Source organism: Oryctolagus cuniculus, chromosome Y (genome assembly GCF_051225735.1).
Source record: "Oryctolagus cuniculus isolate XC-2025 breed Fujian yellow rabbit chromosome Y, ASM5122573v1, whole genome shotgun sequence".
NCBI lineage: Eukaryota > Metazoa > Chordata > Mammalia > Lagomorpha > Leporidae > Oryctolagus > Oryctolagus cuniculus.
In genome coordinates, this window is record NC_142889.1 from 666,662 (window position 1) to 681,356 (window position 14,695).

Below are 14,695 nucleotides of genomic sequence, written 5' to 3' on the forward strand. Positions count from 1 at the left end.
CGGCAGAGGGTCTCAGACCCCCCAGGACGCTCGCTGGGTTCTCTGGAACATACTGGAACATTCTACAACATTCCAAGACCCCAAAGACACTCACCAAGCGGTCCAGGGCATCCTACGAACATTCTAGAAAATTCTACGTCATCCACCAGTATTCCGGAACACTCCAAGACCAGGCGCTCTAGAATACTCTAAGGCCCCGAGGACGTGCGCCGGGCTCTCTAGAACATTCTGGAACATTCCACAGAATTCCTCGAGATTCCAAGGACATTCCCTGGGCATTCTAGAACATTCTGGAATCCTGGAAACACCCACCAGGGGTTCTGGAAAATTCCAAGGCCCAAGAACGCACGACAGACTCTCCCAGAATTCCCTGGGAGCACTGAACATTCCGAAACGTCCCTGGTATCCACCAGGATGTTTGCACAACCTTCGGCCCTGCCAACTCCTCCCCCAGCCCTGGCAATAAATAGACGCCGGGTCCCCGCTGGCTCAGACGACGACGAAGACGATGGTGATGAAGATGACGGTGACGAAGGCTCTCCTCCTCGCCCTCACGGTGGGCGTGGCCTGTGCGGACGTCGACCCCGCCCAGGTATCATAAATTTGCATCATTAGTTCCCAGTATTAATTCTCGTCATGAATTCATATCATTTCTTCACATCATTACTTCGCATCACTAATTCGCGTTGTTTCTTCAGCCGTATCATTAATTCGCGTCATTTCTTCACCTCCCCAGCTCTCCGGGCCCTGGCGCACCTCCGCCATGGCCTCCGACAACCTGGAAATGATCCTGGAGGGTGGGCCACTCCGGATGCTGTTCCGCGAGATGGAGTGCAACGAGGAATGCAACGCCCTGAACGTCTTCTTCTACGTCAAGTGAGGGGCGGGGCCAGGGGAGACAAGCCGAGGCCAAAGACAGCCAGGGGGGAGCAATCGAGCCCAGAGAGCAGGGAAGACAGGCGCCGCCAAGCCCAATCGATCCCAGAGAGAGAGAGAGAGAGAGAGCAGGCCAGGGCGACCAGCCGAGCCCAGAGAGAGAGAGCAGACAGGAGTAGTTGAGCCCAGAGTCAGAGAGCATGTGGGCTAGAGGGGAGTAATGGAGCTGAGAGTGAGCCGACAGGACCAGCCGATCCCAGAGTCAAAGAGCAGGCCATGGTGGACCAGCGGAGCCCAGAGAGAGAAAGAGTAGACAGGAGCAGTTGAGCCCAGAGTCAGAGAGCATGTGGGCTAGAGGGGAGTAATGCAGCTGAGAGTGAGCAGACAGGACCAGCCGATCCCAGAGTCAAAGAGCAGGCCATGGTGGACCAGGCGAGCCCAGAGGGAGAGCAGACAGGAGCAGTTGAGCCCACAGCGAGCGGCCATGTTCCCGGTCTCTCCTTCAGGAAGAACGAGGTATGCACCCCGCACAGGGTTGTGGCCCAGAAGAACGCAGACGGCATCTACACCACTGACTGTGAGTACAGAGCATTTCGGAAAGTTCCAGACAATTCCAGATGACCCCAGGGAATGTCCGGTGTGTTCCAGAATGTTCGAGAATGTTCCCGGAAATGTTCCAGGATGCTGCAAATGTCCCAGAATGCTCCAGTTCCTCAATGTTCTAGAATGTTCCAGAATGCGCTAGAATGTCCCAGCATGCCCCGGCACATCCAGAACACCCACCTCTCTCCCTACAGTCGAGGGCCAGACCTCCTTCCAGTTCCAGGAATTGGATCCCGTTAGGCAAATCGTCTTCCTCAGTAACATGGCGTCCGACGGCACCACCAGCCGCCTCAGCTTCCTTGTGGGTGAGCCCCCCTCACACACACATGTACACTGCCGGTGCCCGCTAGGGATACGCACCACGACCCGAGAGTCTGAGCCCGACTGTATACGGGGAAAGGGGGGCTGCATGGCCAGACATATACAGTCGGTGCCCACTGGATAAAGCGAGTGTATACAGTCAGTGCCCACTAGACATGGTGGGCATATACAGTCGGTGCCCACTAACGCTAGCATATACAGTTGGCGCTCGCTAGATGGGGTGAGAGGATACAGCCACTAAAGCGAGTGTATGCAGTAGGCTCACACTAAAGCAAGCGTACTCAGTCGGCGCCCACTCTTGCCACAGTCAAATTGAGAGTCATAAATGACGACCTGGAGGACTACGCGAGGCTCACGGAGCAGAATGGGATCCCGCGGAAGTACATCCGGCGTGTGGGCGACACAGGTGAGGCTGCGGCAGCTTCCGGGCTGACTCGGCGCTGACTCGGCTTTCCTCTCTCTCCAACAGACACCTGTCCACCCTGAGGACGCCTCCCTTGGAGAAGGTGCCAGAACGTTCTAGACCATTCCAGAACCGCCCCTGATCGCCTCACCATCTCCTCCCACCTGCGAATGCGCTAGTATGCTCCGGAACATTCTAGAACGTTCTGGATTGATCCAAGATGGTCTGGATTGTTCCAGAATTTCTAGAAAGCTCCGGAACATTCTAGAATCGGCTGTACCCAGCTTTCTCTGCTTCCTGTTCATGGAATAAACTCATCCCAGGCACAGTCCCAGTCGTTTATTTTAAACGATTTTTATTGTTACGTCAAAAGACAGAGCGAGCTGGTGGAGGAACCCAGGGGCTACCTCCGGGTCTCCCTGCACTGTCAGTCACCGTTCACTGACAAGGGGGTGGGCTCTGTCATCTGGTGGCTGTCAAACAGCCCTGAGTGACACTGGGGGGGTTCTCCCCGACTCCACTGGCAGCCAGTCACACTCCACCAGGATCCCAGGGACACATCCGGGTCCCCATGGCCACATCCGGGTCTCCAGGGCAATATCCGGCTCCCCAGGGCTCCACTCATGTCCGCAGTGACACATCCTGGTCCCCAGGGCCACATCTGGGTTCCCAGGGCCACGTGGGCCGCAAAGCCGGAAACCTTTCATCTCTGACCGTGAGAGCACACCACACGCAGCCCGCCCTCGTGTTTGAGAAGCGGCAGCTGTCTCCCTTCACGCCGGCGTCTGAAGGAGTTAGGGTCGCAGATGGCGTCTTGCACATTCAAGACATACTTCAGGCGGGTTGAACAGAAGAAACCATAAAAACGTTGGCCGGCACCGCGGCTCACTAGGCTAATCCTCCGCCTTGCGGCGCCGGCACACCGGGTTCTAGTCCCGGTCGGGGCACCGGATTCTGTCCCGGTTGCCCCTCTTCCAGGCCAGCTCTCTGCTGTGGCCCGGGAGTGCAGTGGAGGATGGCCCAGGTGCTTGGGCCCTGCACCCCATGGGAGACCAGGAGAAGCACCTGGCTCCTGGTTTCAGATCAGCGCTATGCACTGGCCACAGTGTGCTGGCCGCGGCGGCCATTGGAGGGTGAACCAGTGGCAAAAGGAAGACCTTTCTCTCTCTCTCTCTCACTGTCCACTCTGCCTGTCAAAAATAAATAAATAAATAAAAAAAAAAGAAAGAAACCATAAAAAGGCAAAACGTTAGGCAGTGTCTCTGGGCAAGCCCTTTAATGAGTGGAGCACCACTACTGACGACGCCCAGAATCCCTGTTGGATGAGAGTATCCCTTTTGCCGATTTCCACAGGGCGACGGCCATCTGGTGACGGCTCATGGCGACCTCGGCCAACATGCCTGGACGCGGCCCGATGTCTGCTTTCCCTGAGAACGTGCAGAAGCAGAGATGAAGGAGGGTGTTCGGAAGGAAGCGGGTGAGGCCGGGACCCTGTCCGGAGAGCACTCTCTGGGCTCAGAACTTGAGGGGGATGACGGGCCAGTACTTGGGCAGCTTCCTGTCGCAGTGCTTGTCGAAGCTCAGCTGCATGGCAGCCTCCATGGCTTGGATCTTGGCGGCACTCTCCCCGTAGAGGAGCTTCATCTCGGCCTGGCGCCGCGCGCCGGGCCTCTCCGTCGGGGGCTCTGCCGACCGGTGGGTGTTGTAGCAGAGGTCGTGGTCGGCGTTCACATAGTCCTCCAGGCGGGCCGCGTCCAGCTGCCGCTGCCGCCCTGAGAACAGACGTGAGCGTGAATCCACACACACGCGCGGGAGCGAAGCACGGTGAGCGGTGCTGCCGCCACAGCCACCGAAACCAGGTGTGCCACCACAGCCACCGAACGCCCCTCAGCGTTCTCGTCCCTTCCCAGCCGCGCAGTCCGGCTCGCTAGCTGCCCTGCAGATCAGTATTACCTACATCAGGGCAGGGCACCTTTCTTTCTGCCGAGGGCCACGTGGGTATTTTTTTTTTTTTTTGACAGGCAGAGTGGACAGAGAGAGACAGAGAGAAAGGTCTTCCTTTGCCGTTGGTTCACCCTCCAATGGCCGCCGCGGCCAGCACGCTGAGGCCGGCGCACCGCGCTGATCCGATGGCAGGAGCCAGGAGCCAGGTGCTTCTCCTGGTCTCCCATGGGGTGCAGGGCCCAAGCACTTGGGCCATCCTCCACTGCACTCCCTGGCCATAGCAGAGAGCTGGCCTGGAAGAGGGGCAACCGGGACAGAATCCGGCGCCCCGACCGGGACTAGAACCCGGTGTGCCGGCGCCGCTAGGTGGAGGATTAGCCTAGTGAGCCGCGGCGCCGGCCGCAAGCAACAACATTTTTCTTTTTCCAAAGCTGTGACATAGGCCTGGGGCTGTGGCGTTAGCACGTTAAGCCTCTGCCTGTGGCGCCGGCATCCCGTATGGGCGCGGGTTCGAGTCCCGGCTGCTCCACTTCCGATCCAGCTCTCTGCTGTGGCCTGGGAAAGCAGTGGAAGATGGCCCAAGTCCTTGGGCCCCTGCACCCGCGTGGGAGACTCAGAAGAAGCTCCTGGCTCCTGGCTTCGGATCAGTCCAGCTCTGGTGGTTGTGACCATCTGGGGAGTGAACCAGTGGATGGATGGAACCCCGCCCCCCCCGTAACTCTGCCTCTCAAATCAATCAATCAATCTTATGTCCACAACAGCCAGGGCTGGGCTAGGCTGAAGCCAGGAGAGTGGAACTCCATTGGGGTCTTCCACGTGGGTGGCAGGGACCCAAGGACTTGGGCCACCACCTGCTGCCTTCCCAGGAGCGTTAGCAGAAGCTGGAATGGACGTGGAGGCGGGACTAGAACTGGCATCCTGAAACAGAATGTGGGTGTCCGCTGGGCACTCTGGCTTTGGCCTGGCCCAGCCCTGTATATTGTGTGCATTTGGGGAGTGGACCAGTAACCAGCAGAGAGCAGATTCCCCCCCACTCTGCTGTTGCTCTGCCTTTCAAGTAGATGAAGCCAAACATGCTTTTAAAAATTCATTGAGGCTGGCGCCGCGGCTCACTAGGCTAATCCTCCGCCTTGCGGCGCCAGCACGCCGGGTTCTAGTCCCGGTCGGGGCGCCGGATTCTGTCCCGGTTGCCCCTCTTCCAGGCCAGCTCTCTGCTGTGGCCAGGGAGTGCAGTGGAGGATGGCCCAGGTGCTTGGGCCCTGCACCCCATGGGAGACCAGGAGAAGCACCTGGCTCCTGCCATCGGATTGGCACAGCTCCCGCCACGGCGGCCATCTTGGAAGGTAAACCAACGGCAAAAGGAAGACCTTTCTCTCTGTCTCTCTCTCTCACTGTCCACTCTGCCTGTCAAAAAAATAAAAAAAAATTCATAGAAAATGGAATTTTGGTGCAAAAAAAGATTGCAGTCCATGTGTAGTTTTTTCACAATCCTTTTTCCATAAATTTTTTTGAAGGCCCCTTGAACTCAAACAAGTCTAGAAGCTAACACAACGGAAACGTTACATCACCGTTCCCAGCCTTAGGGCCAGATTTGGAATATTACCTGTGCCCCAAACGAGGAGCTATAAAACAGCTTTACCTATCGGGGAAGAAAGAGTGCAAATGTCGGGGCAGAAGGGAGGGATGAGGAGACAGAGGCGCGCACTCACGTCGCTCTTCTCGGTGCTTCTCCGTCGTCGCGAAGTACCGGCGCAGCTCCTCGGTGATCTCCATGTCGCTCAGGTCGCATTCCTCCTCCTCCTCCTCCTCCTCCTCGGACACAGTCTGGTCTTTTCTCATGGACACCTGCATCCTACCGCCGCCATGTGGAAGCCGCCCGTACCTTTCACGAGGTGAGTAAGTGCGGCGGAAGTCCTCTGAGACCATTGGACGGTCAGAGGAGAGCTGAGGGTACCCGGCCTCACCGTCACAGGCGCTTTGGGGCTGAAGCCCAGCAGCAGAGTGACACAGGGAGCTGAAGTAGGACTCTACCGCCTTCCTGTAGGCGTTCTGGTGGCTTCGCATCCAAGCCATGGCCTGATGGTAATGTTGCCAGTACCGTGAATATGCAGGATGAGAACACCACGAACTGGTGGCTTTCGATGCTGACACCTACAAAAAAAAAGGAAGGGTAGGGCAGATACCAAACAGTTCAACTTCAAGAGAAATCTTGAAACTTTTATTTATTTTTGACAGGCAGAGTGGACAGTGAGAGACAGAGAGACAGAGAGAAAGGTCTTCCTTTGCCGTTGGTTCACCCTCCAATGGCCGCCGCGGCCGGCGCACTGCAGCCGGCGCACCGCGCTGATCCGATGGCAGGAGCCAGGAGCCAGGTGCTTTTCCTGGTCTCCCATGGGGTGCAGGGCCCAAGCACCTGGGCCATCCTCCACTGCACTCCCGGGCCACAGCAGAGAGCTGGCCTGGAAGAGGGGCAACCGGGACAGAATCCGGCGCCCCGACCGGGACTAGAACCCGGTATGCCGGCGCCGCTAGGCGGAGGATTAGCCTAGTGAGCCGCGGCGCCGGCCCCAATCTTGAAATTTTTTAATGAACTAGCCAACATGTGTACTGAATACCTACTCTTCATGTGTTTCTTACTGGGCCAGAAAAGATATAAAGGCAGGTCAGCATCCACAATGAACATCAAATGTAAAGCACACTTGCTCTTTACGTATTAGGTGCATGAGGGACACACAAGACAGTTAGTTAGCTGAAGGCTACGGAACACTATAACGTGCGGGCAGAGCCTAACAATGATCTTTTAAGGTAAGATACAAGGACAAACAAGGACCTGATGGTTATCATCTGAGCTAGTTCTAGGTTAGAAATGGCCTGCCTGGAGCCAGGGAGACAGACTTTGGTTCCTCCTCTTCTGTCTCCTAAACTACGGGTGATCTGCTGGCCTGGCCCATTCCTCAATGCTTGAGACAAGAAATGGGCCGGCGCCGTGGCTCACTAGGCTAATCCTCCGCCTAGCGGCGCCGGCATACCGGGTTCTAGTCCCGGTCGGGGCGCCGGATTCTGTCCCGGTTGCCCCTCTTCCAGGCCAGCTCTCAGCTGTGGCCCGGGAGTGCAGTGGAGGATGGCCCAGGTGCTTGGGCCCTGCACCCCATGGGAGACCAGGAGAAGCACCTGGCTCCTGCCATCGGATCAGCGCGGTGCGCCGGCCGCAGCGTGTTGGCCGCGGCGGCCATTGGAGGGTGAACCAACGGCAAAGGAAGACCTTTCTCTCTCTCTCTCTCTCTCACTGTCCACTCTGCCTGTCAAAAAAAAAAAAAAAGAGAGACAAGAAATGAATACCACTTTTAGTTCTCTGATGTGTTTCTTCAGTCTTCTCCATCACAGAAGGAGGGAATAAGGACTTTAAAGGCTATGGTTTATCTTTTTTTTCTTGAGTTAAAATTAAAAAAAAAAACCACAACTCACCTTCTCCGCCATATCTGAATGTGAAAGTCCAGCTGGGTGCAGAAACTAGGGAAGAACAGACAGTGCACACATCTGGTCAGATGGCAAGTGTGTGACATTCAAGGTGCTTTACAAAGTGGCCCACAACAGGTGATCTCTCCCTACCTCTTCATGTAGCGTGCCTTCAGACACTAACCCCTGGCTCACAACTTGAAGTCTATAAAGGACGGAGACCCTCAGCTATCACTGAGTGGCTCAGAGGACACTGCATGGCTTGTGCTCAATCACTTGTGTCCCTGTTCAAAGCACAGTTTATGAAAATAATCATACAAGCCGGCGCCGCGGCTCACTAGGCTAATCCTCCGCCTTGCGGCGCCGGCACACCGGGTTCTAGTCCCGGTCAGGGCGCCGGATTCTGTCCCGGTTGCCCCTCTTCCAGGCCAGCTCTCTGCTGTGGCCCGGGAGTGCAGTGGAGGATGGCCCAAGTGCTTGGGCCCTGCACCCCATGGGAGACCAGGAAAAGCACCTGGCCCCCGCCATCGGATTGGCACAGCCCCCGCCATCAGATTGGCACAGCCCCCGCCACGGCAGCCATCTTGGAAGGTGAACCAACGGCAAAGGAAGACCTTTCTCTCTGTCTCTCTCTCTCACTGTCCACTCTGCCTGTCCAAAAAAAAAAAAAAACTCCTGAAATCAGTAAGTGGTGAGAACCGTCTGATTTGCAGCCCAGAAACAAGGCAGGTGGCACATGTTCTGAAGATAGCTTCCACCCCAGAGAGGTCAGGGGAAAAGCAAGAAAACCCGCTTGCTTCTGGGTTAGACGGCTCAATGTCCTAGACACCCCTCTGAGGCTGTGTCCCGGGTGGTCTTCTATTCTGATTCTGGCCTAAACGGGCAAACTACGAATTGACCTACAGACCTGGATATATAATATTATAAAATAACATAATCATATGATATTCTATAATTATGGGATAATAATATATAATTAATTATTCTATATTAATATACTATTATAAAATTCCCATGCCTGGGTCCCACTGCCAAAGACTCGTGCAAACTCGGTTTGGGGTGGGGCCGGGCATCAGAATCCTGAATTCTGGAACCTCGTGGGCGTCTGGCCGCGCCCTTCGCCGCCGTGTGACAAGCACACGGACAGCGGGCCAGCCACGACCGCGGGTCTCCCCGTCTCAGGGAAGCGAGGCCTCACGGCCGCCAGGCTCCTCCATGACTCCCCCGGGAAACCCAGCGTCCCCGAAGTCACCTCGCGGGCGCGCGGCTTGCAGATTCCGCGTGGCGAGCGAGCACAGGCCTGTTTTCCCGCGGCGGGACCGAAGGGGGACGGGGAGGGGACGGTTGCCGGGACGACTGAGAGCGCGCTTCCGGTGCACGTCGGCGTGGCCGTGGCGCGCAGGAAGTCCCGCCCTAGCCGCAGGCGTCAGTCCGCCGCGGATTACGTAGTGCGCTTCCGGTGCACGTCCGCGAGGCCGTGGCGCGCAGGAAGTCCCGCCCTAGCCGCAGGCGTCCGTCCGCCGCGGATTACGTAGTGCGCTTCCGGTGCACGTCCGCGAGGCCGTGGCGCGCAGGAAGTCCCGCCCTAGCCGCAGGCGTCCGTCCGCCGCGGATTACGTAGTGCGCTTCCGGTGCACGTCGGCGTGGCCGTGGCGCGCAGGAAGTCCCGCCCTAGCCGCAGGCGTCAGTCCGCCGCGGATTACGTAGTGCGCTTCCGGTGCACGTCCGCGTGGCCGTGGCGCGCAGGAAGTCCCGCCCTAGCCGCAGGCGTCAGTCCGCCGCGGATTACGTAGTGCTGGAGGGCGGGCGCCGCGCGGGAGCGCTCTCGCTGGGCAGGGGCGTGGCTACGGTGGGGGTCGGTGCTGATCTCCGGCGGCGTGAGCGAAGGGGAAGGAGGAGGGGACAGTTGCCGGGACGACTAAGAGCGCGCTTCCGGTGCACGTCGGCGTGGCCGTGGCGCGCAGGAAGTCCCGCCCTAGCCGCAGGCGTCCGTCCGCCGCGGATTACGTAGTGCTGGAGGGCGGGCGCCGCACGGGAGCGCTCTCGCTGGGCAGGGGCGTGGCTATGGGGCGTGGCTATGGTGCGCTCTCGCTGGGAAGGGGCGTGGCTATGGGGCGTGGCTATGGCGCGCTCTCGCTGGGAAGGGGCGTGGCTATGGGCGTGGCTATGGTGCGCTCTCGCTGGGAAGGGGCGTGGCTATGGGGCGTGGCTATGGTGCGCTCTCGCTGGGAAGGGGCGTGGCTATGGGCGTGGCTATGGTGCGCTCTCGCTGGGAAGGGGCGTGGCTATGGGCGTGGCTATGGCGCGCTCTCGCTGGGAAGGGGCGTGGCTATGGGCGTGGCTATGGTGCGCTCTCGCTGGGAAGGGGCGTGGCTATGGGCGTGGCTATGGTGCGCTCTCGCTGGGAAGGGGCGTGGCTATGGGCGTGGCTATGGTGCGCTCTCGCTGGGAAGGGGCGTGGCTATGGGCGTGGCTATGGTGCTCCCTCGCTGGGAAGGGGCGTAGCTATGGGGCGTGGCTATGGTGCGCTCTCGCTGGGAGGGGCGTGGCTATGGGCGTGGCTACGGGCGTGGCTACGGGGCGGTGCCCGCCGCGGCCCTGGGACGGGAAAGGGAGGACAGTGTCCGCCCCAGCGGGTCGCAGGTGCACCGTTCCCCGTCATTCAGCCTTCTCTCCGCCATCGTCTTCGTTGAGCCTTTGCTTTCTCCGCGCTGTGGCTGCGGTCCTGGGCAAAGCGCCCGCGCTTTGAAAAGAAATGGACCCAGGACTGAGTTTGAATGCGATTCCCTTTTAATCGCCTGGAATTCCCTGTTTGCGTAGAATGTGCGTACCCAGGCGAGTCGTCAGTGACCAAGCGCAAGCGAAAAAATCCAAAATAAAAAAACAGCAACTATATGTAAAGACAACTTACATGCAGAAAATGCGACTGCGTCAGGGCCGGGAAGCGTGTCTGTCCTGAAGGGGATTGTGTTAGCGAGATGCTTCCTTTGTTGTTGAGAAAACGGACAGGAGTTATCTGCGGACAGAGAAGGGCAGCTGTCAGCAGGGACGACGGGTGTGGACTGAGTCAGACCTGGTGGATTCGGCCTCAGGGAGGAAACCAGCCTTGGGGGAGGGGAGGGGAGGGGAGGGGAGGGGAGGGGAGGGGAGGGGAGGGGAGGAGAGGAGAGGGGAGGAGAGGAGAGGGGAGGGGAGGGGAGGGGAGGAGAGGGGAAGGGAGGAGAGGAGAGGGGAGGAGAGGAGAGGGGAGGGGAGGGGAGGGGAGGAGAGGAGAGGGGAGGAGAGGGGAGGGGAGGGGAGGGGAGGGGAGGGGCGGAGAGGGCAGGAGAGGGGAGGGGAGGGGAGGGGAGGAGAGGAGAGGGGAGGAGAGGGGAGGGGAGGGGAGGAGAGGGGAGGGGAGGGGCGGAGAGGGCACGAGAGGGGAGGGGAGGGGCGGAGAGGGCAGGGGAGGGGAGGGGAGGGGCGGAGAGGGCAGGGGAGGAGAGGGGAGGGGCGGAGAGGGCAGGGGAGGGGAGGGGAGGGGCGGAGAGGGCAGGGGAGGGGAGGGGAGGGGCGGAGAGGGCAGGGGAGGGGAGGGGAGGGGCGGGGAGGGCAGGGGAGGGGAGGGGCGGAGAGGGGAGGGGCGGAGAGGGGAGGGGCGGAGAGGGCAGGAGAGGGGAGGGGAGGGGCGGAGAGGGCAGGAGAGGGGAGGGGCGGAGAGGGGAGGGGAGGGGAGGGGCGGAGAGGGCAGGAGAGGGGAGGGGCGGAGAGGGGAGGGGAGGAGAGGGGAGGGGCGGAGAGGGCAGGGGAGGGGAGGGGAGGGGCGGAGAGGGCAGGAGAGGGGAGGGGCGGAGAGGGCAGGGGAGGGGAGGGGCGGAGAGGGGAGGGGCGGAGAGGGCAGAAGAGGGGAGGGGAGGGGCGGAGAGGGCAGGAGAGGGGAGGGGAGGGGTGGAGAGGGGAGGGGAGAGGCAGGGCAGGAGAGGGGAGGGGAGGGGCAGGGGCAGGAGAGGGGAGGGGAGGGGAGGAGAGGGGAGGGGAGGGGAGGGGAGGGGGAGGGGAGGGGAGGGGAGGGGTGGGGAGACACAGCAGGGAGAAAGTGTGTCCCCAGATGTTGCAGATGTCCTCCCCGCCCCTCCCCTCCCCTCCTCTCCTCCCCTCCCCTCCCCCAAGGCTGGTTTCTGGCACTGTTGCTGCAGAGGGCTGAGCGGGCGGGAGAGAAACTGGGTTCTGAGACGGAGGCGAGAGGACGTCGGACTCTAACTTGTGTTTTACTGCCATCTAGTGGACGTAGCGGGCACTGCTAAGCGCTATCGCCTCTCGCCCACGTGTCCGGTTATCTGTGCAGATGTCGACTTCACATTACAAGTAATGCTTACGTGGGGTCTGTAGCAGCCCCCTAATATGGGACCTATAGCAGCCCCCTAATATGGGGTCTATAGCAGCCCCCTAATATGGGACCTGTAGCAGCCCCCTAATATGGGACCTATAGCAGCCCCCTAATATGGGACCTATAGCAGCCCCCTAATATGGGACCTATAGCAGCCCCCTAATATGGGTCTATAGCAGCCCCCTAATATGGGACCTATAGCAGCCCCCTAATATGGGGTCTACAGCAGCCCCCTAATATGGGACCTATAGCAGCCCCCTAATATGGGACCTATAGCAGCCCCCTAATATGGGATCTACAGCAGCCCCCTAATATGGGATCTATAGCAGCCCCCTAATATGGGACCTACAGCAGCCCCCTAATATGGGACCTACAGCAGCCCCCTAATATGGGACCTATAGCAGCCCCCTAATATGGGACCTATAGCAGCCCCCTAATATGGGACCTATAGCAGCCCCCTAATATGGGATCTACAGCAGCCCCCTAATATGGGATCTATAGCAGCCCCTAATATGGGACCTATAGCAGCCCCCTAATATGGGACCTATAGCAGCCCCCTAATATGGGACCTATAGCAGCCCCCTAATATGGGACCTATAGCAGCCCCCTAATATGGGACCTATAGCAGCCCCCTAATATGGGACCTATAGCAGCCCCCTAATATGGGATCTACAGCAGCCCCCTAATATGGGATCTATAGCAGCCCCCTAATATGGGACCTATAGCAGCCCCCTAATATGGGACCTATAGCAGCCCCCTAATATGGGACCTACAGCAGCCCCCTAATATGGGACCTATAGCAGCCCCCTAATATGGGATCTACAGCAGCCCCCTAATATGGGACCTATAGCAGCCCCCTAATATGGGATCTACAGCAGCCCCCTAATATGGGACCTATAGCAGCCCCCTAATATGGGACCTACAGCAGCCCCCTAATATGGGACCTATAGCAGCCCCCTAATATGGGATCTACAGCAGCCCCCTAATATGGGACCTATAGCAGCCCCCTAATATGGGATCTACAGCAGCCCCCTAATATGGGACCTATAGCAGCCCCCTAATATGGGTCTATAGCAGCCCCCTAATATGGGACCTATAGCAGCCCCCTAATATGGGATCTACAGCAGCCCCCTAATATGGGACCTATAGCAGCCCCCTAATATGGGGTCTATAGCAGCCCCCTAATATGGGATCTATAGCAGCCCCCTAATATGGGTCTATAGCAGCCCCCTAATATGGGAGGGTCTGGGAAGGCGCCCGTCACGGTGACCTGGAGGGTCTGGGAAGCCTGGGAAGGCGCCCGTCACGGTGACCTGGAGGGTCTGGGAAGGCGCCCGTCATGGTGACCTGGAGGGTCTGGGAAGCCTGGGAAGGCGCCCGTCACGGTGACCTGGAGGGTCTGGGAAGGCGCCCGTCATGGTGACCTGGAGGGTCTGGGAAGCCTGGGAAGGCGCCCGTCACGGTGACCTGGAGGGTCTGGGAAGGCGCCCGTCACGGTGACCTGGAGGGTCTGGGAAGCCTGGGAAGGCGCCCGTCACGGTGACCTGGAGGGTCTGGGAAGGCGCCCGTCACAGCGACCTGGGAGGGTCTGGGAAGCCTGGGAAGGCGCCCGTCACGGTGACCTGGAGGGTCTGGGAAGCCTGGGAAGGCAGTGGCGGGAGGACGCTGCCGTGCTTGTCCCACAGGACACAGGAGATGGGTGGGAACATGCTACAGGCCCGGGGAGAGGCTGTAGGGTTTCCTTAAAGCCCTCGTGGTAAGGAAGTCCAGAGAGGCCATTACCTTCCCGAGGCCGGAGCCCCGGAGCTCACAGGGCTGTGCTGGGCCTGCCTGGTCTGGGAAGCCACAGCCGAGCTCCTTTGGATCCGCCCTCCCCCTAGAGAAGCCAGTCGGAGCCAGTCCCTTGTCTGGTCACGTAAGTGGTGCTGTTCATTTTCGATTCTCTTTACATACAGAAGATCAGTTTAGCATACATTAAGTAAAGATGTCAACAGTTTGCTCCCACACAGAAACATAGAGTGAAAAATACTGTTTGAGTACTAGTTATAGCATTAAATCTCAATGTACAGCACACTAAGGACAGAGATCCTACATGAGGAGTAAGTGCACAGTGACTCCTGTTGTTGACTTAACAAATTGACACTCTTGTTTATGGCATCAGTAATCACCCTAGGCTCTTGTCATGAGCTGCCAAGTCTATGGAAGCCCCCTGAGTTCACCGACTCTGATCATATTTAGACAAGGCCATGGTCAGAGTGGGAGTTCTCTCCTCCCTTCAGAGGAAGGTACCTCCTTCTTTGATGACCCGTTCTTTCCACTGGGATCTCACTCACGGAGATCTTTCATTTATTTTTTTTTTTTCCCCCGGAGTGTCTTGGCTTTCCATGCCTGAAATACTCTCATGGGCTCTTCAGCCGGATCCGCATGCCTTAAGGGCTGATTCCGAGGCCAGAGTGCAGAGTGCATGGAAGTTCTCTCCTCCCTTCAGAGAAAGGTACCTCCTTCTTTGATGACCTGTTCTTTCCACTGGGATCTCACTCACAGAGATCTTTCATTTAGGGTTTTTTTTTTCCCCCAGAGTGTCTTGGCTTTCCATGCCTGAAACACTCTCATGGGCTTTTCAGCCGGATCCGCATGCCTTAAGGGCTGATTCTGAGGCTGGAGTGCAGAGTGCATGGAAGTTCTCTCCTCCCTTCAGAGAAAGGTACCTCCTTCTTTGATGACCC

General features: G+C 58.7%; 2 protein-coding genes across 2 annotated transcripts; one reads left to right on the forward strand and one right to left on the reverse strand.

Annotated features, from left to right (window-relative positions):
• The first annotated feature begins 147 nt into the window (after window positions 1–147).
• LOC127486951 (odorant-binding protein) lies at window positions 148–3,878 on the forward strand. The gene is made up of 5 exons (XM_089325230.1): window positions 148–592; window positions 737–876; window positions 1,383–1,453; window positions 1,674–2,206; window positions 2,270–3,878. Exons 1-4 carry the CDS (start codon window positions 509–511, stop codon window positions 1,922–1,924), a joined length of 546 nt encoding a protein of 181 aa, XP_089181356.1. The 5' UTR covers window positions 148–508; the 3' UTR covers window positions 1,925–2,206; window positions 2,270–3,878.
• LOC127485297 (gem-associated protein 8) lies at window positions 2,542–9,383 on the reverse strand. The gene is made up of 4 exons (XM_070067251.2): window positions 8,856–9,383; window positions 7,613–7,657; window positions 5,857–6,298; window positions 2,542–3,975 (listed from the first exon to the last, which is right to left on the reverse strand). Exons 2-4 carry the CDS (start codon window positions 7,622–7,624, stop codon window positions 3,719–3,721), a joined length of 711 nt encoding a protein of 236 aa, XP_069923352.1. The 5' UTR covers window positions 7,625–7,657; window positions 8,856–9,383; the 3' UTR covers window positions 2,542–3,718.
• Between the last annotated feature and the right edge of the window lie 5,312 nt (window positions 9,384–14,695).

Excerpts from the sequence above, each read along its gene's own strand:
- LOC127486951 (XM_089325230.1), top strand. The coding sequence starts at position 509 with ATGGTGATGAAGATGACGGTGACGAAGGCTCTCCTCCTCGCCCTCACG. Across the intron at positions 593-736 it reads CGGACGTCGACCCCGCCCAG|CTCTCCGGGCCCTGGCGCAC; the intron begins GTATCATAAATT and ends TCACCTCCCCAG. Across the intron at positions 1,454-1,673 it reads CGGCATCTACACCACTGACT|TCGAGGGCCAGACCTCCTTC; the intron begins GTGAGTACAGAG and ends CTCTCCCTACAG.
- LOC127485297 (XM_070067251.2), bottom strand. Across the intron at positions 3,976-5,856 it reads GAAGCACCGAGAAGAGCGAC|GGCGGCAGCGGCAGCTGGAC; the intron begins GTGAGTGCGCGC and ends GTCTGTTCTCAG.